Consider the following 25,854-nt stretch of genomic DNA (forward strand, 5'->3'; position numbering starts at 1 on the left):
TTACTGCAATTATCCAGACATTTTATTATAAAACAGACTGCAACACAGAGAAGCAAAGAACAGTTCTTCAGAAACAAAACACTGAAAAAACAAAGTAGATCTGTTTGTACAAAACATAAGGATGCCTTCATCAAGGAGATGGGAGCTACTGAACAAAACAAAGCCAATTACTTCAAGCAGCCTGTGAATTTACAAGCAAGAAGATATTAACAAAACTGTCTGCTCTTGCTACATCTGAGAAACAAAAATAGAAGATTTCCAAGTTGTTTTCAGTCCACTCAACCGAAATGAACTACAGAGAAAAGTAATCTAAAGATGTAGCATTTATTCTCAAACCTGGAAAATTATGAAATAAACTTCAGTCCAGGATAGCTCTGAAATCTTGGCAAAGGGATGGTTCTGTCACTGCCTTTAGCAATGCCATGGTATCCTTTGGGATCTTCTTGGATAGCTGCATCTTGCCTACCAAAATATCAGAAACAACTCCTTACTATTGCAAGCAACTAACAATTCTGTTTTAGGGAAAACATTATTAATGAAATCAGTACTAGTTGAATCCAATTAAAAAGTTGGAACACCTGGAATAAGAGGATAAAAAAAGCTATAAGAAAATATGCTCCTATTCTTGAAAATTTAATTCAGGTTAATAAAGTTAAAAACATGTTAAAATATTAACAAACTAAGAAAACCAAGAAGAAAATTCCTCATACTATGTCCTTGTAACACTTCCTTGTTTGTATTTTAGAATTCGTATTTTTTTTTAAACTATAAGACCATTTATCCAACAACTGTAGCCACCAAAAAAGGCCTTCTGTCAAAACACAGTTACTTTGAGAAACCCTGTTTTAAGCAATGCCAAGGACAAGGGACAGGTCCTTATCTGATTACCTACAGCAGGAAGGTATTACCTGTTTCTTTTTCCTCTCTACTTTCAGGTATGACATCAAAATAGCCTATGCTTGGAACTCACATACAAAAAAAAAAATTAACAAAGAAAATGCACCTTTTGCTCTAACACTGGCAACAGGAGTTCTCACTTTTGTGTTTCCGTGTAAGAGAAGAGAACCTAATTGAAAGGCCACCCTTAAGGTGAAAATTTCTGAGACTAAACAAGGCTCTTAGATCAGGAATGGAATTTTTATATGAGGACGTAACAGTTTTGAAACACAGAAGGTCACTGAGTCTACCATCAACAAAATTATAGACAATATTAAGGACTTTTTAAAGATTAGGAAGAACATGTCAAATCCTAGCAACAGTTTAAGTCCATTACCTAAACAGAGTTAGCAAAATTGTCAATGATGCAGAAACACAGAAGTGCTCAATAAAGATTTGTTCTGTATTTGCAAAGGCCACACATGATATATTTATATCTTATCATGATAAGGAAAGACTCTTGCTCCTTTTCCTACTGATAGTAATAGGAGTCATGTTAAAAAGTAACCATGTTCTAAATACCTAACTCTGAAGAATGATGACAACTCGAACTGACAAGCCCCTGATGTTGATATTTAACAGGTTCTGGAATGGCAGGTAGAACCTCTTCCCCAAAATCTATGAGCTTGGTATTGATTCCCCTGAAGAGTAATGGAAAGGCATGTGCAGGGACATACGAAAAATGATTAAATTTATACCAGTTCCTGTAAACAACATGATCTTCCAGGACTAATAGGTTTTATATAGCCAATACAAACTCCAAAATGACAACAAAAAGTGTAGCTGTTAAGTCAACACAGGCACTGTTAGCAGCCTCAGTTATCTCTGTGATTGCTGTGCCACACAGAAATACTGAGCTAACTTCACAGGAACACACTTGAGAACTTCCTTTGGGACTTCCCTGTCACAGTTACCCTGCTATACACACGTGCTACCTGATTCACAGAAGTAAGTGTGTGTGTTTAAAATTAGCTCCAGTATCTCTACATAATATTCAGCTTTGTAACCTTTTCTACAGCAGGATGTTCTGATTACAACAACATGACCCAGGAATAAGTCTGATGCAGGCCAAACAAAGCTAACTTATAAGACTGGATAGAAAACTACCAATCACTGTTTCTTTAAATGAATTTTAGTACATTCCTCTAGTACTAGGAGAGTTAGTATCTTATTAAATTTGGAAGAAAATATGAATAAAAACACCATGTAAAATCAAGTGACTGAAAAATAGCCTTTATTTGTCTTGGAGACCCTGGAGACATGGAGATAATGATGCATTTTCACACCAAGGGTATGTATATGAATTATGACCACAGATCACACGGTGTCTTTGTGCATCTTTATAGTACCAGCACACTGGTGCCTCACCCTCCTTCCTACTCAACCCCTATGCAGGACATTCAGTGCCTTCTCAGTTTCTTTCCAAAAGCAATCTGAAATTATTTTAAAAACCTCAACCAACACTTAAAGGGAGGAGAAAGGTGGGTGGGGAGCAAATATACATGCAGACAAAGCACTTCCCAAAATTACAGTCACTGGTGAAGTGTGCAAGTTGCATGGAAAGCTGACCCCAAAAAGCTACCCTCCTGCCAAACTACCTAGGAGATGTTTTGGAAGTTTTTCAGAAAACCAGCAACTATAGAAGTGCTCCACCAAGTACTGCATCAGCCCTTGCAGCACAGGTGGGAGAGGGGGCTATAAGCAAACAGAGATCCCTCAGAAATGGCATTTCAGTTACTTGGGTACCAGTGATTAATCCCTGTTGATTAATCAAATAAAAAGCTTACATCTTTAAAATTTCGCAGAAAAAAACAAGCTCCAGCCTGCTAATTATTTAGGCAGTCACTAGGAAAAAAAATCACTGAACCCTTGATCTTTCAGCAGTGTACTTTGTTTTTCAGTTATTTCCAAAAAAATCTGGGCCTTGTTGCAGAAGAGTTCTCTTGATCTTATGGATGTGAAGAACTGATTCTATGTCAAAGAAGGGCAATTGTAATTGCCAGAGAAGTCAACTGATAGATGGTCAGCTTTCCCTTCTTGGGTTAGAAGCTGTGTGTACAGAGTTAGGCTGGACCACATCCAAGTTACAGGTCAGTATTGTGGTTGGGGCTAGTGGCTATATGGCTACAGCAGAAGGAGCTTCATGACAATCTTTATTCAAACTAGGAAAATCCCACCCCTACTTCTCAGCTCATTTTCCCTCTTATCTGTGATGGTGTGGTTTTGTGGAGAGCAGAGACCACTTTTATTGCAGATGGAAGACAAGATTCTGCTGACCAATAAAGCCTCCTGGGGCTGCCCCTCCACCCTACATCCAATTCAACAGCAAAGCATACACAGAGAGGGATGGGGGAGCTCTGGCTTGGATTGTGGTCTGTCAATCAAAGATCCCATGAGAAAAACCTTCAGCATTCAAGATGAAAACTCAGATGTGATCTATATGGATCCTAAAGAAGTAACAAAGCTCCAAGAAAAGATTGGAGCTTTTATTATCCTACTGGGCATGATTCCTGCATTCTCTACTCAGCTCTTCAGTTTGTCCTCTCCAAGTGAAACAAGCACTCATCTCTTCCCTTCCCAGAGGCAGGCTTGCTTTCCTTCTAGAGAGGTTGAACAGAACCAACTTCTCAGCAGCAGCACTCAGACATGGTGCCTCTGGTTTTGGTGTCAGTGTGTAACTCAGAGAAGGAGTTTCTCTGGGAGAGGCTGCTAGAGTTCTGTTCCATACAGAAATTCCATAGCTATCAGGCATGTGCCTGGTGCAATCCCAACCATCAGTTTGTTTCCTGTGAATGTGCACAGCGTCTACTTTAAAACATTCACACTGTACCACCAAAAACCAGAGTGCTTGCATTCAGGTATTGCTGCAAGCTTTGATATGGAAATGGAATGCTTACTTCCAGAAGGAGAACTGCTTTCTTTTGGGGGCTCTGGGCCCCAATACAGGTGTCAAGGGAAGCTTAAGATACATTTCAAATCAAACAGGGCCTGTTTTGGAAGTAGACTGAAGAACTTCTTGGCATTGTATAATAAAACCACCTTAGTAATGATTCATTCAGAATGGAAATTAGAGTTGGTGTTGAAAGTCTGGCCTTCAGGGCAGCTAAATTCAGACAACAGTACTGACCACTTCACGAAAACGCACTGCCATTCAATTTTAATATCTTAAAACTGAAAATTCTATAATTTCTGACACTGGCCTGGGGACAGAAATCACAGCCAAAGACAGAGCTCTCCAGAAGCCACTTACACAGACAGCTTCTCTCACTAAGCCAGAGATTTGCCAGTAGCACTCGATTATAATATAGCACACATGGAGCAGCAAGTTCTTAAGCTCCCAAGTGACCTCATTTATACTTTTTAAGGTGAGAGTTTACAGTGTAGGAGGAATTTGTTTAGTTGTCAGTTAATCTACCTTTTTAAAGACAGAAAACTGAACATTAATATTTCATTTAGCTAAGCCTGTTGAGAATGCTTATAGGATTAACCCAATCTTACCACACTTTCTGAGCTGTACAAACTTCCTGAGTTCCAAGTATCAACAACTGTTCCACAAAAATAAGCCTATACAACGTGCAGTGCTGAAAAACACACCACTTTAATTCACCTACTCACATTTTGTAAGATTGATCACAATCGGAAAACTCACTCACGTACATTTTAGAACATTTTATGAGAAAATTTTAAACCCTGTTAAGATTCCAGGTTTGCTTTTAATTAACCATATTTAAAACTGTAAAAAGAATTGAATACTTACAGATTCTTAGAGGCTTAAGCAGGCATTTGTAAACAACTTTGTGGTTTGACAGTTTGACAGTAAAGGCATGGTAGCAGAGCCATTCTGCTGCCTCAGAAGGGAATATGCCAGTTGCACCTTTGCTACCTAAAGCAACCTCTAGAGACAGAACAGAAAAATAATATCACTGAAAATTCTCATTAGGAAGTATTTCTGACCTTTCTTCTATTACTATAGAATTAGTCAAGATTTTTTACTAAAAACCTATGTACTCAATGAAATATCTTATGTTATCAGAGAAATAAAAACTAAAACATGAAATATTTTGGTATCTTCAGAAAACTGAGTTTAAGAAAAAAAAAAAAGCACCGTAAAATCTGTCCTGTTATTTTTAACTCTTGACCCTTATCTCAAAATTACATAACTTGACTGTGCATTCAAAACATTTTATTTCTCTAAAATAACCACAAGCCAAAGCACACTACTTGATTGCCATTAACATACTATACCTGCATTTTTTGCTTTCAGTATAGCATAGCAGCATGTTGCAGTCTCAGAGATGATTTTTAGGAAGAAATAAGGATTGTTTCTAACTTTCTGGTTGAATGGAAGTTGGAGAACACAAGCGTGGAACCTGTTCACAAAACCAGCCTATTTAATCACAACTTGCAATTTCAAGTGAAATTATTACATACCTTGGGCACTATACAACACTTACAAGGACCAACAGTCTTTAGCTACCGCTTTATGCTAACACTTGTTAACATGTGACACCTCACCCATAAATATAATTCCCTGGAGTACCAGACACCTATGGTGTGTGTTTGATAATTCTGTGCTGCAAGAAGATCCTGAAGCCGTCAGCCTTGCCACTCTTCTGAGGATAATGACTGTTTTATGTGCAGGGAAAGTCAAACTACACATCCTCACCAATTCCATACCATGGACCGTGCGGCCAGAGAACACCCACACCAGAGAATGTGAAAGGAAGAACAAATGTAACAAGCCACCCCACCCCCCCCTAAGAAAAAAACCCCAAACCTAACCCACAACAATTTCTGTTGTTCAGGAAAACAGACCTCTGAGTAGTGTATTTTTCCACAAACCAAGGTTATCACCTTTTTGTCTATTTGAAACCAAGATCTATGGAAACTACTTGTATTGTATGCTCCCTTACCCTCTGTTTGGATACACTTTAAAACTGCTGGGGTTTTTTCCATTTTCTTTTTTCTCCAGCACTACAATTCTGCTTGTGCTGAATACAGCAACAGTTACAATGCTGATTTTTAATTACTCAACAACGTATGTACGTGTTTATTAATAAACCCAGTGTAAGCATAATCATGTCAAGACATTGCGACATTTTAAAATACTTAAAAGGATAAACATAACTACCACAGAGCTCTGGCTGAATTAACCTGACATGCTGTTAGCAGGGTGGACAGTTTTTTAAAGGTAATCTAAACTAAAGACCTTTGTTGGAGTGTTACCATAAAAGCAAACAGAAATAACTAAGTCATAATGTTCAGCATCAGAGAAATACCTTAAGTCAATTCACCACAAAAACTTCCATGAGTTTGACACAACATTGCTGTACTAGACAAGTCCAGTAACACTTCTTGGATACAAGGAAGATACAGGGGGAATGTGAACCATGCTGAATTTAAGAACAAAACTAAAATGTCATTTCAACAGCTCACAAAAATCAAAAAGGTATTACCAGCTAAGGAGCAATTCAGTAATTCAGTCATTATCAGCGGCTAAGAAACTGCATTTAACTTGGTAAAATGAAACCTTGCTTAAGGCAAAGTTATACAGGTCAAAGTTTGGTATGATTTTAATAGATACAAAGTTCTAAATATAAACGGGTTAATGAGCAATAAAGCTTCTTGTCATCCTCCTGGAGCAAAACAGACTGCTTTTCCAGAAGTCAGCTGTCAATAACCAGACAAAATGAAACTCCATTTAGCAAACTGTCGCAAGTACATACACCAATATAATTCTATATACTAATATATCTAATATTATGTAGGAAGAGTTTTTGAAACAAGAATAAGGTGACTTTACTACTGACACTCATCACTGCAAATTTTCATGGCACGCTTTTTCCTAACCTGTAGCTCCTCCCTGTGTCAAAAAAGAGTAATGAAATATTTGGGCTTTACTGCAGAAGACAATGACCTACCTGTAAGCCTGAAGTAAAAATATCTTGTAGACGTTAATGAGAACTGTTCTGAGGCTGTTGATCTAGAATAAAAAAGAAATAGAACTAGAGGAATATTATAGTGTCATGATTTGTTCAAGCTCAACACCGTAAGGTGATTTAGAGATCTAGAGGGGAAAAAAAAACCAACATTTTATGTTAAACTTCATATATTTCTATTATGCATCTAAGTAACAATATTGTGAAGGCTCATTTCTGGAAAGTGCTGAGGTGCCACACATTTTAATTTATGTCGACATTTCCAAGTTATTGTGTATTACAACTCAAAATCAAGTCTTTTGTTAGAACTCTGGCACAAGCCACAATACTTCTGAACTCCATTTCCATATGCTTACCTGTAAATCAAGAAATAAACAATGGCACTTCAGTTTGAGGACTGTAATCAATTTGTATCTCATGTTTTTTCCAGCTGTTCTACTTGAATTGAAGGAAAGACTTGATCTGATAGAAGTACAGGTGTAACTAGAAAAAAATAATTAGAAAAAAAGTAGTTAAAAAACCTCTATAGGCTAACAGACTAAATTAAATTCTGTAAGAGAAGCCTCATTTATCTTCATATTACAGATATTGCCTACTAATCAATGAGCCAGTATCTAGAAGATGACTATAACTAAATTCAATTTGGAAACACTAACATTACGCCTATTAGCTAAGAAATTATTTCAATACCTTGGGGCTGAATAATTCACCCTTGTTAAAAAAAGCAAACCAATAACCTTAAACACAAATTGGATGTATTTCTGGAACAAATCATCTATTCATCTCATTGATCTCATTAATGACTCCAGTGACAACCCAGCTATACTCTGTGATCCATGACAACAGAGGAGCTTAGGCTGACAGCCACCTCAGTTCACCCTGGTGCTTTAGTTGCTTAAGTCAAGCTTATCAAAAGCAGGGCAGCCCTTTTAACAAACACCCTCAGGATTGTGAGGATTAGTGTCTCCAGACACTAATCAATGCCCTCATCAATGTAAACTGATCCATTCAGATACACAGCTAGTGAAAAAAAACTCTTTGGCCATCAATTTTAGTCCTCTGTTATTACAGAAAATCATGTCATATAAATTCCTTTCCTAAGCTTTAGAAGACTACTGGATGAACACCACCACTTGTGGTGGAAAACCTCATCCTAATTTCCCACTTAAATGTATGCATGGGCTGTTTATACTAAATATCATTGTACCACAGCAATATTATCCTCCAGCTTAAATAGCTGTTTCTTGTTAACCTTTAGGAAATGTCTAATGCCATCTCTTGTATGGCCTCTTGTCCATACAAAGGGTCCAGGGAGCCTTTTGACAGGAGATATCATCCCATCTTGAGTTCTATACCACTTCAGACTGCTTTGTGTACATAGCTGAGGTTGCTTGTTTAAATACAGGTTACCTCTCCCTGCACTAACATGTGAAGTATACCAGAGGGAACACCTTTGATGGTGAAAGGATTACCAGTCACTCCAGCCTATACAAAATTAATCTAGCACCCTATACAAAATTAATCCCAAACTGTAGTTCACGTAACACTTGACTGCTAGATAGCTGAAATAAACCCCACAATTTCAGAATAATAAATGTAACTGTACAATATTGGGTAAAATAAAGTGCATAATGGTGAATGAGGCTGAACTGAGGTGATTAAATAAATTTTCTCAGAAATTTGTAGTCACCTTGTGGTGAATGACTTCTGCTCACCAGTGACCTCTGCCATAGTCGAAAATGGTACGTACATTCCACCAGGATGGAATGAAGAAAATAGTAGGCGACACAGAATAAAATGTTTAAATTACAGTAGAAGAAACAGAACAGTAAAATCTATTATTCTGTAGTTAATTCAACTCCACCACTCACAAGACACCCTCGTGCTTCTCACACTGTAAAGCTTATGTAGGATTATACAACTCCATTTACCTGGAGTAATCGCAGTACACCTCGAGTGTCTGTATATCTAATAATAAACCACACCAGGGGATCAGACGACATTCGGGCAGCTGTTTAAATTTGGAACATCCTGGGATATCATCAACAGGAAAATTCACGACTGTCTTATTGGGGTTTATTAAAAAGCCATACTCAGGAATGCCTGTTGCTAGAGTCCTAAAAAAGACACAAACAGTTAGACTAATTCCCACTCACCAAAAGCAAAAGACCTTACCATGCTGCAAGATAAATATCCAGTCTTGGATAAAAGGACAGAAACCAAAAAATAAAGGGAACCCAGACCAACTTTTTAGGTTAAGAAGCCAGCCAGAAATAAACAAAACTGAAAATATTAGACGTAAATAAATACACCAAATAAATAAATAAGCTTAAAGGTATGAGGATAATGGAGAAAACCTTTTATAGATTAATGCAAATTAAGAGCTTAACATTTGAGACAAACTGCATAAAACACATTCACAGCAAACCATTTAGATCTAAATAACCGGAAAAAGACAGATGAAGAGTTGCTGTTTTAAAAGTTAAGGAAAGCAATGAGAAGCCACATAACAGGAACCACATTTGTCAGATGGAAAGTTTTGAATTTTCTCCACGAAGTTTTCCCTAAAGATGTTTTGATTGTCAGAATGACTGCTGATTGCCTACTACACACTGGATCAGTGGCAGCAGTGTCACCTCATGGACAAGCACCAGTTTGTCTTGGTGATGCATTCATGTGCAAGCTTCATCCTCTGCTGAGGAGTAATATTTATAATGCTGTCTCCTCAAAATTAATTTCTTGAGTCCCTTGGTTTTAATAGTACATTAGAAAAAAACTGTTACTGCTCTGCTTGTGGCAGAGTTCTAGGATCTCTAGGCAGTTCTGGAAAACTTGCACAGAAGACGCTACTTGTCTACAGAAAATGAACACAGCTGATGCAGAAATTGTTACAGAACAAAAATGCTGCAGAACAAAAAACCTCAAAGGACAAGCAGGGTAGTATCTGCAATGCTACTGCAAGTGGCATTAAGGTGAAAAGATGTTATAGAGAGAAATAACTTGAGGCATCCTCAGCTGCTTACTTTAAGTTATCATTTCCAGAACTATAGATCCACACGTCCCTTGACATTTCTTTCTGTTCTAATATGGAAATGAGGACAAATGAGGTCTTCAAAGCACACTATACACAATTTACACTTCAAACCATACACCTAACTGATTTTCCTATCACCTTTCAGGGTCACAACAGAGCTGCATCTTTCTGACCACTGAAAAGCATGATCCAACAAGACTGCATTGCAGATGCCAAGCTTTTCTTTGAATACTTAAAACTGCTTTTGGCATCAGCACAAGTCTTCTTGCATACTGACAATATATTCATATCCATGGTAACCAGGAACCTCTTTGGGGCCAATTTTTTTTCTTGAAAAAGGTAGTTTTGAAGCATTCTAAAGAACCCCTGTTTGAAAACTTCTGTGACCTACAGGCTGCTGTGCTATCAGTATCTAGAAATACTCAACCCAGAATATTCATGACTAGAAAATTCTTAGCAATATTGGATAAGAGTAAAGTTGCATTTATTGGGGAGTAGAAGATAGCTGCATGCCTGTTCACTAAAAACATTTTAAGTAAGTAGCTGAGACATCTTAGAAAACTGAGGGAAAATGTGCTTAAAAGACAACGGTCAGCTGTTTTGTTTAGTCTGCATTACTAATTGCTGCAAGAAGCTCCATCAAGGTTAGCAGCCTGGGCACTTATTTAAGCCTCAGCAGGAATCCCCAACCATCTGAGCTGCAACAGACCATTAGTTGGACATCAAGAATGTAGTTATCAGGATTCTTCCCAGGCACAGGCAAATACCTACATGCATAAGCATGTAAAAGGATGAAAAAGAATGCCCCAAAAGATGTTAATGCTTTTTGCTTTGAAGATTATGTATTTAATAACATACCTTAGAAAATATCTTGCCTGCATTAAGTGTGGTGTAACCAGTAAAAAGTCATCAATGAGACGTATTAGGACTCTGTAATCAAGAAAAAAACTGATGTTAGATTTCCTGATATATAATCCTTTCAAATCTTTGTCATTCTTTTTAGAGCAACACACCCATTTTAATTCTCAAGAAATGAGTCTCATGAAAAAATTCTCAGTTCTTCTTCTTTCCCAAAAATAAATGTAAATAAAAGAAAACTACAATAACATAATAGGAATATATAGCATATATATACTACTCTGCAGTAACTTCTTGGATGCAAGGTTTTACACATTTCCGAGGAAGAATTTGCAGTATTTTAATACACATTACAAGGAAAGGAGGTGTAATACCAGGTACATAAGCAGATACCAGATTCCTAGTGTGCTCTAATTCTGTATCTTTTTTTACTATGTTATAACTTGTTTGTGAAGCTATAACTTGACAGCAGAACAGATTACTATGAGGAATTTTCTTTTTCAACAGATTTCAGGCCCCAAGCATGCCTGTATTTTTCTGATAAATCCTTTCTCATACAAAGGAAGCTCTGGAGATGATCTTGTCCAGTTTTCTTTTCAAAGCAGGAGTACTACAATCACTATGATCAGGTCAGCTGCACCTTTGCCTAGCCAAGTCAACAGCCTGGTTTGGTTTTTTTTTGACTTTGAGGCCAAATGAAGCTATCAAAATAATTCAACAGACACCTATGTAACATTCTAAAATTTGCTCTCTATAAAAACAGCTGCTACATTAAAAAGTGAATTCTTCTGAATCAGTTTCATAATTCCAGTCTGTATAAACAAAATGCTCTGAAAGCAAAAGATAGCTGTTTATACTTGTACCATGACAGCACTCATCCTAATACTTGAGAAGAACTCTACTACCTGTGTAGAGAAATGCTTAAAATTCTGAGACTTTTGTGAGCCTCCCAAGAAAACACACCAGACATACACACTTACCTGGAGTACTCCTATACACTTCTTAGTTTCTTTTTTCTTTCTTAGGACACAATTCACAGTGATGGAGGGAGATGTATGCACACAGACAAGCTTGAGGGATATCAGCAATGTCTAGCTCTTGCCTGAAGACCCTACTCTGGGATTCAGTGGGGATCAGTTTATACGGAGATAAAAGAGACCCTAAAGTTTTTATGATAAAGAGGTGGAGATTTTACCAGGCTAGCTTTCTGTCAAGCTCCTAAGAACCAAGCACAAGCAGGGACAAACACTTAGAAGAGGTACCAAAATCCACACAGGGCTTCAAACAAGAACTAACATGCATTGTCAAAATCTCTGCAATAATACCAGGACCTTGATAAAATGTTAAGATTTACAGCTGGTGGATTGGGAGGCCCTCAGGCAGAAGCATGAAGTATCAGAAAGCATATAACCAATATCCCATCTTGTCTGAGGACAAAAGATCGCAAATTTTGTGGGAATGAGTCTGGGAGAACCATAAACCCTCACATGTGCATGAAGAGCTTGTCAGACTCTTCACAGTATTCCTGTGTCTGCCACCCAGAGCCTTAAGACAGCTTATTTTCACCATTTTTCTTCCCAATCTTAGGACAAACTGGAAAACTCATCCACAAAGCAACCCCAGTGGCACTGAAGTTGCAGATACCTTTGTGGGCACCACGCTTCCTGAAGGACATCTGGAAATCCTTGAAATTCAAAATTAAACTACACATAAAATGTCACACATGTAACTATACCATATACAGCATAAACACATACAATACTGAATATATACTAAAGCCACATATAATGTATTATGCACTACTATAACAGAGCACAGAACAAAGCATCCCTACCCATCCTGCTGTACTCCACAGAGCAATTTATTTTCCATGTCTCCATAGCACAAGCTGCAAAGTAAGGTTGACAAAATGGAGCCCTGTGGAATTCCACAGCACTGCAAGTAGTACCTAGGAAAGCACAAAAAAAACCCAACAAAAACCAAACAATCAAAACATATAACAAGAAGATTCCAATAGCCAAACATTTACTTATTTTTTCCAATTATAACATAAGTTTTAATAAGAAATATGCTACATGCTTGTTAGTTAGCCTTAAACTTGTTTGTTCTTTCATCTAGGAATCTACATATGGCTCCAGAAGTTTTAACTTAAACAGTGAAAATACCCCACTAATACCTATATTCCTTCTTATCTCTTATTCCTTCTTATTCTTCTTATCTCTTTCTAGAAATCCAAACATGGTTTTATGCAGCTGGATTTACTGTAAATCATATTTATTCCCTCATTCAACTGCTCAGGCATGAAGCTATCTTACTTCTAGCTAGGTATAACCATTAAATCCTGTGAAATGCTAACCCTTATTACTTGTAATTATACTCAGCTGGATGAGGCTCTGAGCAACCTGATCTAATGAGGGGTCCCTGCCCCACAGCAGGGGGGGTTGGAACTGGATGATCTTTAAGATCCCTTCCAACCCTGACAATTCTATGACATCAGAACCACATACTACATTCTAGCAACCATCTTACCTATGTTTTGTGTAATCTGTAAATTTTTCTTGCAGTAATTTTACATTTTTTCAGACTTCTGATAAATATATGAAATGGTATTAAAAGATTCCCTCTAGGTCCTCAGCTCAGCAATCACCATTTTTCTCAAAGCATCAAACTAATGTTGACTGTGATGGCTTTTTGAGAACCATCAGTATTCATTCACTGAAGTTACTTGCTGTTTTGGTGTTTGTTTGTTTTTTGAGCAAACAAGAATGGGCTACTTAAAAAATGCAAATTCATTCCGAGACAAACAGTATTTTTCAGGCTAGATGTGACTGAATTTAAGTAAGTGTGAAGTTGGCTTCCTCAGGTTTTGCTTTCTTTAAAACCATTAAGCTTGTATTAAACACACTTATGTCCTTATTAATGGCACGCCACATCAGCATTCTCATGACCCTGCCAAAGGGACTGTAAGCATCAAAGCCAGAAAAACTTAAGAACACTCTTCTATTTGCTTCCTGGAAACATTTTCTCTCCCTCCCTCAATTCTGTAAGATTAAGTATTCCAGTAAAAGGTGTTTTTTCAAGAGCAAGAAACCATTCTAACACACCTGACTGAGTCCTATTGTTTCTGCCTTTTATTTCTATTGTAACTAGCCAAATAGCAAGGCCAGGCAGAAGAGGTTTAATTTTGACTGAAGGATGACTAACAAGGCCTTTTTTTGCAAGATTGCTTGGATGTTACCTTGCTTTTGTCCACCACTATGGACTACATTTTAAAGTACTTCTTTGGACTACAACTGTAGCTTTAAATTAATCAGGCTACATATTTTTGAATACTGCATTCTGCGTATAGTTAACATCACCCAGATGGGAAAGAGAAATTTTACTCAAATACAAAACTGATTCTTCTCCAAACTCTTCATGCTGTTGCAGAGCTTAAACTGATTAAAACAGATTTCAAATTCACATAAGATAAACATCTCTAAAAGACAGATATCAAAAATCCCCTGAGCAAATTAATAGTATGATACTTAGCAGAAAAAAAACCACAAAAAAGCAATCAAAAAACCCCAAACATATTAACCAAACCATAAAAAACTAGCTTCTTTTTTACCTGTTCCGAATCACCAGGATGTTGTTATGTATCATTTGGAGAAAAAAAGAAAACAGACTGGAACTTGTCTCATTAAAAGTTAAGCTCTAGAAATGACAAACAAAGCAAGATTTTTACCTTAGAAATAAGTACACTAGAAATAAAATTATAGTACAAACTTACAAGAAACACATAAACCTCTATGAAAAGTTATACTGCTGTAGTTTACACCCCTAAAATAAGAAACAAAACACCCAACACCAGGATCTGAATATAAATACTAAAAAGCTGCTTACATCAAACAAGTGAATGGTGCAGTTCTTTTTTTTTTTTTTTTTTTGCTTAAGGACAAAAGCAGTTTTGATTGGTGTTACACAGCAAAATTGTAAAATACAGCATTTTAAAACATTTTTAAAGTGCTGGTATATTATACTGGATTACTACAATGTATGAGACCTCAGTCTTCTGTCCACTTTCTATCTTGCAGGACTTTTCTAACTGTCCTGGCCCCCAAATCCAGATACACTCATTTGCCAGTTCTGCTTCAAAACTGTTTCTTTGCCATGTATTACCAACAATTCCATCCAGAACTACCCATGCAATACTTATGAAGCTTTTTGTGTTAAAAATTGAGTAATAAAATTAATTTAGAGCAGTTTAGGTAACTTTAGTAAAGTTTTGATGAGAAGTAAAGCAACATTAATTCCTATTTGCATAGATTAGACATCAGAAAAAGGCACCCAGCTTTTTACAGACCCATGTGAGATCATGGTTAATTGTACTGAAAAGCTAATTTGATACATGTGTACAGACACACAGACTGACATTATTTTTTTCTCATATTTTTTTTGACGAACATAGTGACACAAACATTTGTCAGATGCAAAACAGTTTGAAATAGGATGTGCTGTTCATTTATGTCTGGAAGTTATCTCAACCAGATGGAGGCCCACTGGAAAACCTAAAGCAAACCTAGACACATCTTTATCACAGATTTAGCTATTTTCATTTTTATTCACATACTCCCTAGGCTCTCTGCACTTTGTAGGATACTGGAATGGTGCACCACACTGTATATTGCACTTGCATGTGCACAGATACACCATATATTTTTACCTGCATGCTAGAAGCATAAACTACTCTATGCCAAAATTTTCAAACCACGTATATACATTCTGTTAAAAATCCCAGTACTCCTCCAATTCTTTTGTAGGTTATTTTTCATTTGAAAATAAGCTTCCCAACATTTACCTGTTCAACTATGATTGCATTCTTCAATGATTCAGTCTCCTGAAGCTTGGACACAAATTGCTTCATGTCTGGCATAAAATCCTTGAAAGTAGAAACCTGTACATTGAGTGTAAAGAAATAAATGACAAAACTGATAAAATACTCAGTACCAGATTATTTTATTCAGTGACAGTCAGAGGGCTAGCATTATTGTATTATTTTAATCCAACAGTTCTGCTGTTGTTAAAATGAAACATCTCCTGCACATATCTCTATTTCCACAACACATTTATCTTTAGGCTTACTAAGGCTCAGTAAACAGTGTAAAAAGCAGGTTTTCTACCTCTGGAAAACATCCCAACACTTTTAAATAAGCGTTTACAGATGACTTGCCTAGTTCATATTGGGACTAAAATTAAACCTATTAACAAAAATACTGCTTGGAAAGAAATTATCTACAGTAGCAAACAGAAGAAATCAGCAAGTCATACATGTCTCTTATAGAACCTCCTGGTTTTTCCACTTGTTGTGATCATAATGACAGCGTAGCGCCGTATGCAGTAGACAGTTCTTTTCTCAGGGTTTAAAATCTGTGAAATCACTTCCACAAGTTTATTGTGAGGAATGGTATCGTAAGCCCTGGACACATCAGCCTGAAATACAAGAAACAGCTTCCATCATGTATTCATCAGTATCACAGCAAACACTGTGAAAAAAGTTTAGTTGTAGTATGTAAACAAGGCTAAAGGATAAATCATACAGGAGGTAAATGCATCGTTCAGTCCAAATTTGTGACAAACTCATTGCTTATCTGAAAAACTTCTCACCTGTCAATGAGTTTTCCTTTTCAAGGGATAACCAAACCATCAGTTTCACCACGTCTTGTTAACAGAAGATGATACCATATGCAACCTTAAACATAATACTGAACCTTCAATCATTTAACTAAATTTTATTGCTGGTATTTTTATATGTTTAATATTTTAAGAAACCTTCCCCTCCACATGACCACCGAGGTGACACTTTAGGCTTTCGGAAAGCTGCAAACCAGAGGGGTTCTTTTTTTCCCTTAACCTCATATTGGAATTTTAACTCTGTTTTCACTTGTCATAGTCAAAATCCAAATCCTTCTGAAGAAGCAACAATCTTTGGAGAACTATATCAATGACAGGAACCTTTGGCATGAAAGATAGCAAGACAGCCACTAGCAGTAATTTCAGGATAGGATGACAACCAACATATATCAGCACAGGAAAGGAGGCCCACTCTAACATATATAAAACTTTAATTTACAGAGATCTGTAAAAATTGTCCCCATTTAAAATCTATATATTGAGCTCAAACACAAGACACACCCTAGACATAACTGAAAGAAAGTGTTAAAAAGCAGCTCTTTCAAAGATATAAGGATATGACAAGCACTCATTTTTTTTAAGTGGGAGAAGAAATTTTTTGGAGAGACTTTAGAGTTCATTTGGTTTCAACAGACTCTAATGATACTGAGATGGAAGAAACCTATTTTTAAAAAGATGATCAAAACCTGCAAAGCACTCATTTTTTCTCATTTTACTTTGGGAAGATGGCTCTAAAAGCATACATGAGTTTATATTTCTGCCTCATTTTTATACCCAAGTAAATGTAATTGCAAAAACCCAGTGCACTTGCAGAAGTGCTGCTACATTACAGAAAGATGGTCAGAAAAATATTCAAGAAAAGGAAGAGCTACTGCAGGGACAGCCCTTCTCCCTTCCCCGAAAACCAACCAATGCCCTACCCCCAGAAAACCAACAAGAGTCTGTGTTAGGTATGCACAAAAGTTTATTTTGAAAAAGCAACAACTATGCACTTAGATCACAGCTATGACAGCTATAATATACAGCTATAATCTGCAGAAGCTGACTTTGAAAATTTAGCTGGAACTTGTAAATAAAAAGACATACCTTTACGTAGTAGAAATGAGGAATTCCACCACCTGATTCAAGAACCTTTGTAACAAACTTCTTCCATGTCTTGTAGATATCATCCTTCCCAAACACCGAAGACCCGATAAAACTCCTGTTTATAGTCCGTTCATAATTTAACACACTAAACAGATTTTTTAGTCGAGTGTTGTAGTGATGCATCTAAAAAGAGACAAAGGACAATCACCTTCAAGTATGCTGAAACCTATTAAATCATGCAATATGCAGATTTCACACTGAAATGAAATATTAGATTAAATTAGTGTGTTTACTATATTATTTCGGTCAACTGCAGTTTTCAGAAAGCCAGAATACAGTTGCAGTAACCACCTGGAAGACACAAAACAGCCTCAGAGATTTTTTAAAATTTATTTTTAGTTTTAAATCCTATGGAAAGTATTTTTTTTGTTGTACGTGATTATTGGAAATCAAGGTATAATAGTTAAGGAGATAAACAGATGGCAAATAAACCCACCACAAATTAGAAGGTAACCTTGAAAATCATTAATTCTTTCTACCAATGCCTATTGCTACAAGGAAAGCAAGAAGGACATGTGCTCTGAGACTTCAGGCTAACTCCAGCTGCATCATCAGTTCAGCTTCTGGAAATACTTTATTCAAGTACATTAGCAAGGACTGAACTCTCAGCTAAAGCAACAGTAAAATACAGAGCAGCAGTGAAGTTGTGCTGGTTAATTAGCTCTGCAAACACCTTAAGGAAAAAAAATACTGACAGACCTGGCAACAGAAGGATATTGAAAGGGCAAGCTATACTACTGAGGAAAATAAACAAACTGCCCACATAACATACTTACAAATCAGTTTAGGACTTCAGAGAAACTCTCAGAAATTTACACACAGAACACAACAGTAGTATTGTGATCATGATACGAATACACTGGAAATACTATTTATGGAAGCATTTCAATTAATCTGAAAAAAATTATTTTCTCACTGGAAAAATGAAGTACAGGTTTCAGTGAAAAGCTGCAAAACTAAAGCACACTGAAAATGTTTAATGTACCTACTGCCACTGCCTTTAAGATACCTTATCCAAATGTTTTACACAAGGTATGTTCACTTAATTGGGGATCTCGCAAAATGTTTTTGATCTGTATATAAAAGAATAATTTCTGAAAATTAAGTCACTTTCCTAAATTTTAATTGTGATATCTTTTTGTTATATGCCAAGTTCCTAAGAAAAACAGTCAAAACGGTAGAGTTATAGCTAAAATGTGAATAGAAACAGCAAGATCAGGATAATCATCCTTCTTAGTGAGGCTTTCCCATGGTGGTTCAGGATCGTTGTTCTTTCACAAAAAGCAAACCTTCTGTTACCATGACATAAAGAAACTGAGGACCCATGCAAATTTTTAAAAAATAAGGAAAAAAACCCAAAAAAACAAACTACATCCCATTGTGCTGGAAGCCCTGAGCTCATTAATAAGATGATCATTTTATGCAAGACACTCATCTCTGAGGCAGCCTACTATTTGAGAAGAGAGGTAACAGTACCACTACCTCCTTTTTCATGGAGTTGTGAGAATCGCTAGCGATCCTTTGTGATTAGTTCAGACCTGTGTTGTTAAAATGATTATTCTGTGCACTGCATGTTCTGTCCCCATACTGCAGGAACTCCCAGCTTCCTTCCTATCTCCCTACTCTGCTCTCTTCAGCTTCCTCACCCTTCTTTGATCTTCTGGAACACACCCAGCTGATCACTGTTCAGGCTGACAGTGGCACCACAGCCAATGATCCATGAGCACAATCAGTATTCAGGTAAATCCCAACAGGGGTGGACTCATCCATCCCCTCACTCCCTGGTGTGCCAAACAGGTATGACATGCTAATTCAGAATACTGAATATCTTTGAGATTTCCCTCCTTCTGCTCCCAGAGGTGCCCAGTGTCTACCTCAACCAGACACAGTTAGCAAGCCTGAGTGGAAGGGATGGAAAGAGAAGAGAAAGAAAACACGATTACCTGACAGGCCACGCCATTCTGTTAGCATCATTTCCTTAAGACAGGCTTGCAAACTGCATTATGTGACTCTGAAATTGGAGGCTAATGATAATTAAGCACTAGGAAGGGAGAAGAAGCTAAATAGCAATAGGTAGACCTATTCAATCATTCTGTTTGAATGTTCCAGTTTAGTATGCTAAACCTAGTTTTATGTAACATAACTCACTCACTTTATTAGCTGCCTACATTAAACCCATATAAAAGAATAAAAAAATAAAAACCTTCTTTTCTCTGCTTTCCTTGCTGAATACTTGAGCTTCAACAACACTGCTCACTTTTACAATGGGTCTTAGCCCATTCACCTTCGGAATGAACCGGAGCTTTGATGCCATAGGAACATATTTTTTCTGATGGACAGCTTCAATCTCTTCTGAAGATAAAGCACGTAGATGGACTTTGGCAAAATGGTTCCTAAAATACAAATAGACATTTGATGTAAGCAAGAGGAAAGGCTGTAATTTAAAACAATCTCTATTTCATAACTGAAACAAAACTTTTCATAATAAGACCATTAAAAATACTAACCTCTAAAGAAAGTGATACAGAAACCTGAATTTCATAACCATTTTAGTCTATCTTAGTGACAATGTAATATCTGGATATTTCTCATGGTTTCAGAAGTTTGAAAGACTAGAAAAGTTGAACTGAATGTTCTGAAAACTATGTTAAAAAAGATACAGGAAAAGATTTACATACTTTAATGGGCTGTTCTAATCCCAACATTTAGGAGACCAGCTATTTATTAAAAGTTAGAGCAAAGTGAGGTATGACATGAGGGCCTTTAGGTATCCAGTAAAATCACTGAAAAGAACCTATCTGCTGTGCAGCTAAAGTAAAGAGCAGAGAATAATGAAAAACAGAAGGCTCCCAAGTCACAGATTGTGAGCTGCGTAAACCAATTTTACCAGGAAATGTGTTTTTCCCCTCAGAAACCTCCCTCAGGACTCACAGGTCAGTGTAGCTTATCCAAATCAATATTCTCTCATACAATGAGGCAGAAGGAGGTGGTGCAAAAGCCCTTGTGCTTTTACTGTACTGTCAAAGTGGCCTACTTGCAATGTAAAAGACCTACATCCTGCTTCAGAAGGATGAAATGTGCCATTCCAAAAAGCCCTACAGCCTAGTGGTTAGGATACTCCCCATAGAAGTGAAGTGGGACAATTCAAATCTCTTCAGAAGGGCGATGCAAATCTAAATTTGCATGCAGATATTTTTACATCCCACACCAAAAAAAGGCTGGCTTAGCAAAAAGAGGCCACAATGTCACAAAAGGCACTGGATGGTTGGTGGAAATCTGCCAAGCATGCAGGTAAGAGAGGCAAAACACTTCTATATGCCAACACAATTCCAATATAAGATAATAATCCATCTGTTTGGGATTGTTGGCATCTGAGTGATACAGTACATGACAACTAGAAAGTACAGGGGTATCCAGGGCCATCAAGTTGGGCTATTACTGAGCAAGCACTCTGAGGATTTATTTTCAAATTTTGAAATTAAATTCCTGGTAAATCAAAGAACTCCAGTTCAACAGAAACAACTGCATGATAAATCTCCATCAATTTTCAGTTAATATTTGAGGGGGAAAAAACATAACAAAACAAACAAAAAAAAAAAACCCAAAACCAAACCAAAACCAAAACCAACCACTACTTAAAACAATATTACTTCCTCTGAAAGTGAAGATAAAGGACAATTCACCACCACTGCTTCTGGCCTGCTGTAGAATTGGATGACACTTTGCCTGTAGCAACATTTATTTCTTATTTCATGGCATTTATAGCAGTGAACATGCACTAATCTAGAGGCCACTGAACCACCCCACTCGCATCTATACCCTCATGGCACTCTGATGCATTGGAACTTGGAGGAAGTTGACCAGATGATTCTGCTGTCTTTTAACATCCTGCCTTAATCCAAAGGGGGAGAAGTCCAAATTTCTGCAGAACTTTCAAACCTCAGCAGCTACTGTGTGTGGCAAAGGGTAGGGAGGGTGCAGTCCTTAGGAAACAGATGCTGTCACCATGAAATTGGGTATATTATTTTTAAAACAACTTTGTATTCAATGGGCTGCCTAACTTGAGCCAATTGGATCATTAAATGCTAATTTTTAAATTGATAACAAGTACTATTTTGAATCTGGGCTGTGGAACTTTAAAAATTAACAGAAAGATGCCTGTGCACAAGAAGTCCAACACACTCTAACCTTCTGTCATACAGCAGATGAACATACAGACAGGTTCCCTCCCACAATCGTGGTCTGTACCCTTGGATGGGGTTCTGCACATGAAGGTCTACTCATACAGTCAGCCCTTCAGGATGGGGATTTACTCCCTAATGAAAATGTAGTGTAAGGCAAGCTCCTGAGTAAGGTCCAGGTCTGCTTCCATCCTCTTTTCATCCATCCTCCTTCTCTCAAAGCAGAATGCAAAAGAGTGGGAAAGGTATCAGTGGATATGCTTGGCTGTGAATGCCTTCCTGAAAGCAATTGCCACAAGCAGCTCCAAGCAGAGAAAGAGGAAGAACTAGGACAGCCTAGAACAGGATAGTTATTAGGACAACAACTAAGGCCACCAGATGCTCTTATTCCAGGGAAGAAGGAAGCCACAGCAGCCTCTGGCAGCAATTCACCAACAGTGACAGAAAACATCACCTAGGTAAGCAGGGATGGTGCCTGGAGAGTCCTGAAATGGCCAAGAAAACACAAGAAGCCCTAAGCAGCTGTTTCACTCTTTCTCTAAACCCCAATTTCTCCTCCAATGTGAAGTGGGCGGCTTGCCACCTCCATGAGCACAGTATGGTGAATTAGTAGGAGACCTCACACTGCACAGCACACTCAAATAAAAAAACCAAAAGAGTGCTTAAGGCCCTTGCCTTGTGAGTGGAGCTGAAGGTCAGACTAAAAGCCCAAACAGCTATGCATCATTTAGCCAACATTAAGTCACCCCTGTCCTTAGGGCATGCCTTTGGCAAGCATGCCAAAGTACTTCCCTGGGATGCTTCCCCAGCTTCCAATAAGGTGGAGTTCAGAGACACCCTGAGCCAAAGTTGAGAAGGGGCATCCTGCACAGTAGGGAGAAACATCAATTGAAAATCAGAAGAAATGGGATCAAACCAAACTAGGGTTCAGAGCACTGTGCCCTTACACATTGAGATTTTCTGGGAAAAGGGACAAAAGGGCTGAAACAAAAAGTATGTTTTCACATATCCACTATATGTAGTATTATATCCATATGTAAAAGTTAGTACTTGATGATACTTTGCCCTTAAAGCACATTAAAACTACATGAAACACTAACTGCAAGACGAAGGCTATTAGTTTGAAGACAAGACAGAGTATGTGGGACTGAAAATTAAATTCTACTACTACAATTTAAATTGTATATTTTGTGCTTCAACTGCAAACAAGACAGAGACCCCAGTAAGTGCAAACACAGATGCAGAAGAGTTGCACTGGAGACACCAATGCCAAAATCAGGGAGCAGCAGGGCAAGAGGGGAAAAATCCCACATATAACGTTGCAGACCAGCAAACCACTATCTAACCAAGAGGTTCACCATATAAAAAGACCATGAAAACACAAGACATCAAGTATGCCCATTTGCACAAAAGCTCTCTTAGACACCAAGTATTTATAACGAAAACCAAAAGATATGCAGTATGGAGACGTGTGCATAATACTGTTCACTAAAATTGCCTTTCTCACTTAATTGCTTAAAATTTCATCTTATAATAATGCCCCAACTTAAATACAGGCATGCATTTTTAAGACCAAAAAACCAACACAGAATTTCACAGGCACACTGAAAAACGAGCTACAGCTTTTAAATCTCCCAACCTTCAAAAAAACCCCAAAAAACAAAACCACAAAGCTATCATCTGAATTTATGAATACAGTACTGCAGCATTTCAGTAGAGCTTTGTTTTGGTTTTCTTTGTTTTTTCAATTAGAGCAGCTGAAGCAATTAAGGACTTTTCCACTAACTTTACCGAGGTTTCTGGGGATTCTGTCACTATGCTTTACACATTGTTAAAAGGTATAAAAAATTGACTTAGCCAAACAAAATAATCTTCACAATGGATGATTATTGCAAAGGTTTCTCTTCTACCAAAGAATTCTAAACTTGAATCCATTTTCTCACACAAAATATTCCTGAATTTGCAAGCTGTGCACCCTAAAATCGCAGCTTGAATTTTCTTTTGAGAAATTGCGCAAATAAAAGGAGGATAAACAGGCAATAAAGGAAAGAAGAATTGCAACTTTTCACTACAAAACATGAAATTTTCACATATTCCATTAATGTTTCATTCATTTTCTAAAGTTACCTAATTCCAATGTTCTGCAACTTGCCCCAAATAAACTTTCGATAGTAGAAAAGCATGTTTTTCTGGAACATGGTCTCGGTGACATAGAAAAATGATCTGAGTAACTCAAGAACATAGGTATTCATCAGCCAGTAGAGGAATTTAGCCAGAAGTTCTTCACGGAAACAATGTTCATAAGCAGGAACAAAGTGATCACCTTCAATAAACAATTCAAAGGTAATTACAGTAAATATCAACCATTTGTATTAGTAAAGAAACAGAACACACAAACAAAAACACACATATCAGTCTTTCCTTCAGTTGAGATTAGTAGAAAGAAAAAAAAAAAGGCAAATAAAGCAATTGCACAGATATTACTTCAAATTTTCATTGGCATTAAATAATGGGATCGACCCAAGCTTAAGGTACAAACACAGAAACTAATTTGAAGTAACAAACTGACACGCAGGATATGAATACATGCCACTAGTAGCTCCGTTTCTTCCCCTGTGCAAAATCCTTAATGCACAATGGCAAGATTATCATGAAAGAAAAGCTAAAATGCCTGCTACAATATAAAACTTTAAATAAATAAAATTAATTAAAACAGTATGCTGTAAAAATGACTGAATTAAACTAGGCTGACTTGGGGATGAGAATGATATTCAGATTTCCCATGTACACAAAAATTAATTCAGAGATAGGCTTTATTTCAGATATCCTGTATAAAACTTATTGGTGGAAAAAAAAAATTTTAAAAATCACCCTAAGGCCATCAGTACTCACAATATTTAGATGGCACAAAAATTATGAATGCAAAACACTCCTACATATTGTCCATATTAGGGATTTTCAGTATTATGTATTATAGATTTTCAGTATTATGTATTATGAGTGGCTAGGGAATAAAAATAGTGTGCTACAAACTCTGAGTTTTAGCCAATCAAATTAAATTTGATTTTTCTAATCAATTTAAGAGTAGAATATAGAAAAAAAACAACAGGATAATTTAAAGAAATTATACAGAAATATTATTTTAGCTGCATTGAAGAAACTATGATTATGGCACAAATGTGTTAAGAACAGCTTAATTCTGACAGAACAGAGCTAAGGCGTAAACTGGAAACTTTTAAAATGGGAATAAGTTTCCATTTCTCTATCCTGTTTGGTTTTGGTGCACTTCATGTATTTACAGCACCTAAGAAAGGACTATCATAAAGATAAACAGTGTTCACTTCAACAGAAGCCAGGTAACATCAGTGACAAAACCCCAGTGATTGTTAGAATATTTTCCAACTGAAGAGTTGCAATATGCAGTTCTAATATAAAAACTAAACCAGGATGTTAAAAACAGGTGTCCCAGGACTATATAACTTGCACTCCAAGTTCCTGACAACAAATGTAAATGATGAGTAACGGTTCAGTGAAGTGAAAATAAACCATTAGTAATACTTTTGGGAAAAAAAACCCCAAACACCTACTGTGCAGCAAAGCAATTAAATGTGTTTAAACTTTTGAGCACAAGGGAACAGTTTCATGAAAATTAAAATCAAGTCTGTGTGTTGCTTTCCCTGGCATAAGGCCAGAGAATAAGATGATATTACATTTTTTTAAGACAATACATTCTAAATGAATATAACCAAATGTAAAGTTTACAATGAGAAAGTTTTTAAGTTTTTAACTCCCCAGCATTTTGAAAATTCCTTTTTAATAAATTGTTTCTGAATAAAGACTCAATATATATGCTAGAAATAACAGTTTCTTATGGAAGTGCAACCTGTTCTCTCTTTTCCATCTGTTCTTCAACGTCAGACTTTCTACTTTCCTCCCTATATTACAAAGTACTGGTAGCAGCCTTATCAAACCATTTAAATAAAAGGAATACCATTTTCAGCTCACATTACTCTAGGATCCCAGCACATCATTAGGTAAGCATACATACTGCAAACACACTAATTAAGGAAGCACAATCCACTTTGTA

At 36.9% G+C, this 25,854-nt stretch overlaps 1 protein-coding gene across 2 annotated transcripts in view; it reads right to left on the reverse strand.

The window, feature by feature from the left end:
* Positions 1-25,854, reverse strand: part of TERT (telomerase reverse transcriptase) — a 30,362-nt gene continuing 4,508 nt past the window's right edge. For both annotated transcript variants that reach the window (XM_071736872.1, XM_071736873.1), the window contains exons 3-16: positions 23,895-24,090; positions 19,790-19,979; positions 17,527-17,709; positions 16,078-16,239; positions 15,608-15,703; positions 14,378-14,463; positions 12,602-12,715; positions 10,768-10,839; positions 8,807-8,992; positions 7,232-7,358; positions 6,858-6,919; positions 5,182-5,306; positions 4,694-4,831; positions 1-462 (exon numbers count right to left, since the gene is read on the reverse strand). In XM_071736872.1, the coding sequence (XP_071592973.1) occupies positions 359-462; positions 4,694-4,831; positions 5,182-5,306; positions 6,858-6,919; positions 7,232-7,358; positions 8,807-8,992; positions 10,768-10,839; positions 12,602-12,715; positions 14,378-14,463; positions 15,608-15,703; positions 16,078-16,239; positions 17,527-17,709; positions 19,790-19,979; positions 23,895-24,090 (1,841 nt within the window). In that variant the 3' untranslated portion in view covers positions 1-358. The remainder of the gene's footprint in view (positions 463-4,693; positions 4,832-5,181; positions 5,307-6,857; positions 6,920-7,231; positions 7,359-8,806; positions 8,993-10,767; positions 10,840-12,601; positions 12,716-14,377; positions 14,464-15,607; positions 15,704-16,077; positions 16,240-17,526; positions 17,710-19,789; positions 19,980-23,894; positions 24,091-25,854) is intronic.

This window comes from Heliangelus exortis, chromosome 2 (assembly GCF_036169615.1).
Source record: "Heliangelus exortis chromosome 2, bHelExo1.hap1, whole genome shotgun sequence".
NCBI classification, from domain to species: domain Eukaryota; kingdom Metazoa; phylum Chordata; class Aves; order Apodiformes; family Trochilidae; genus Heliangelus; species Heliangelus exortis.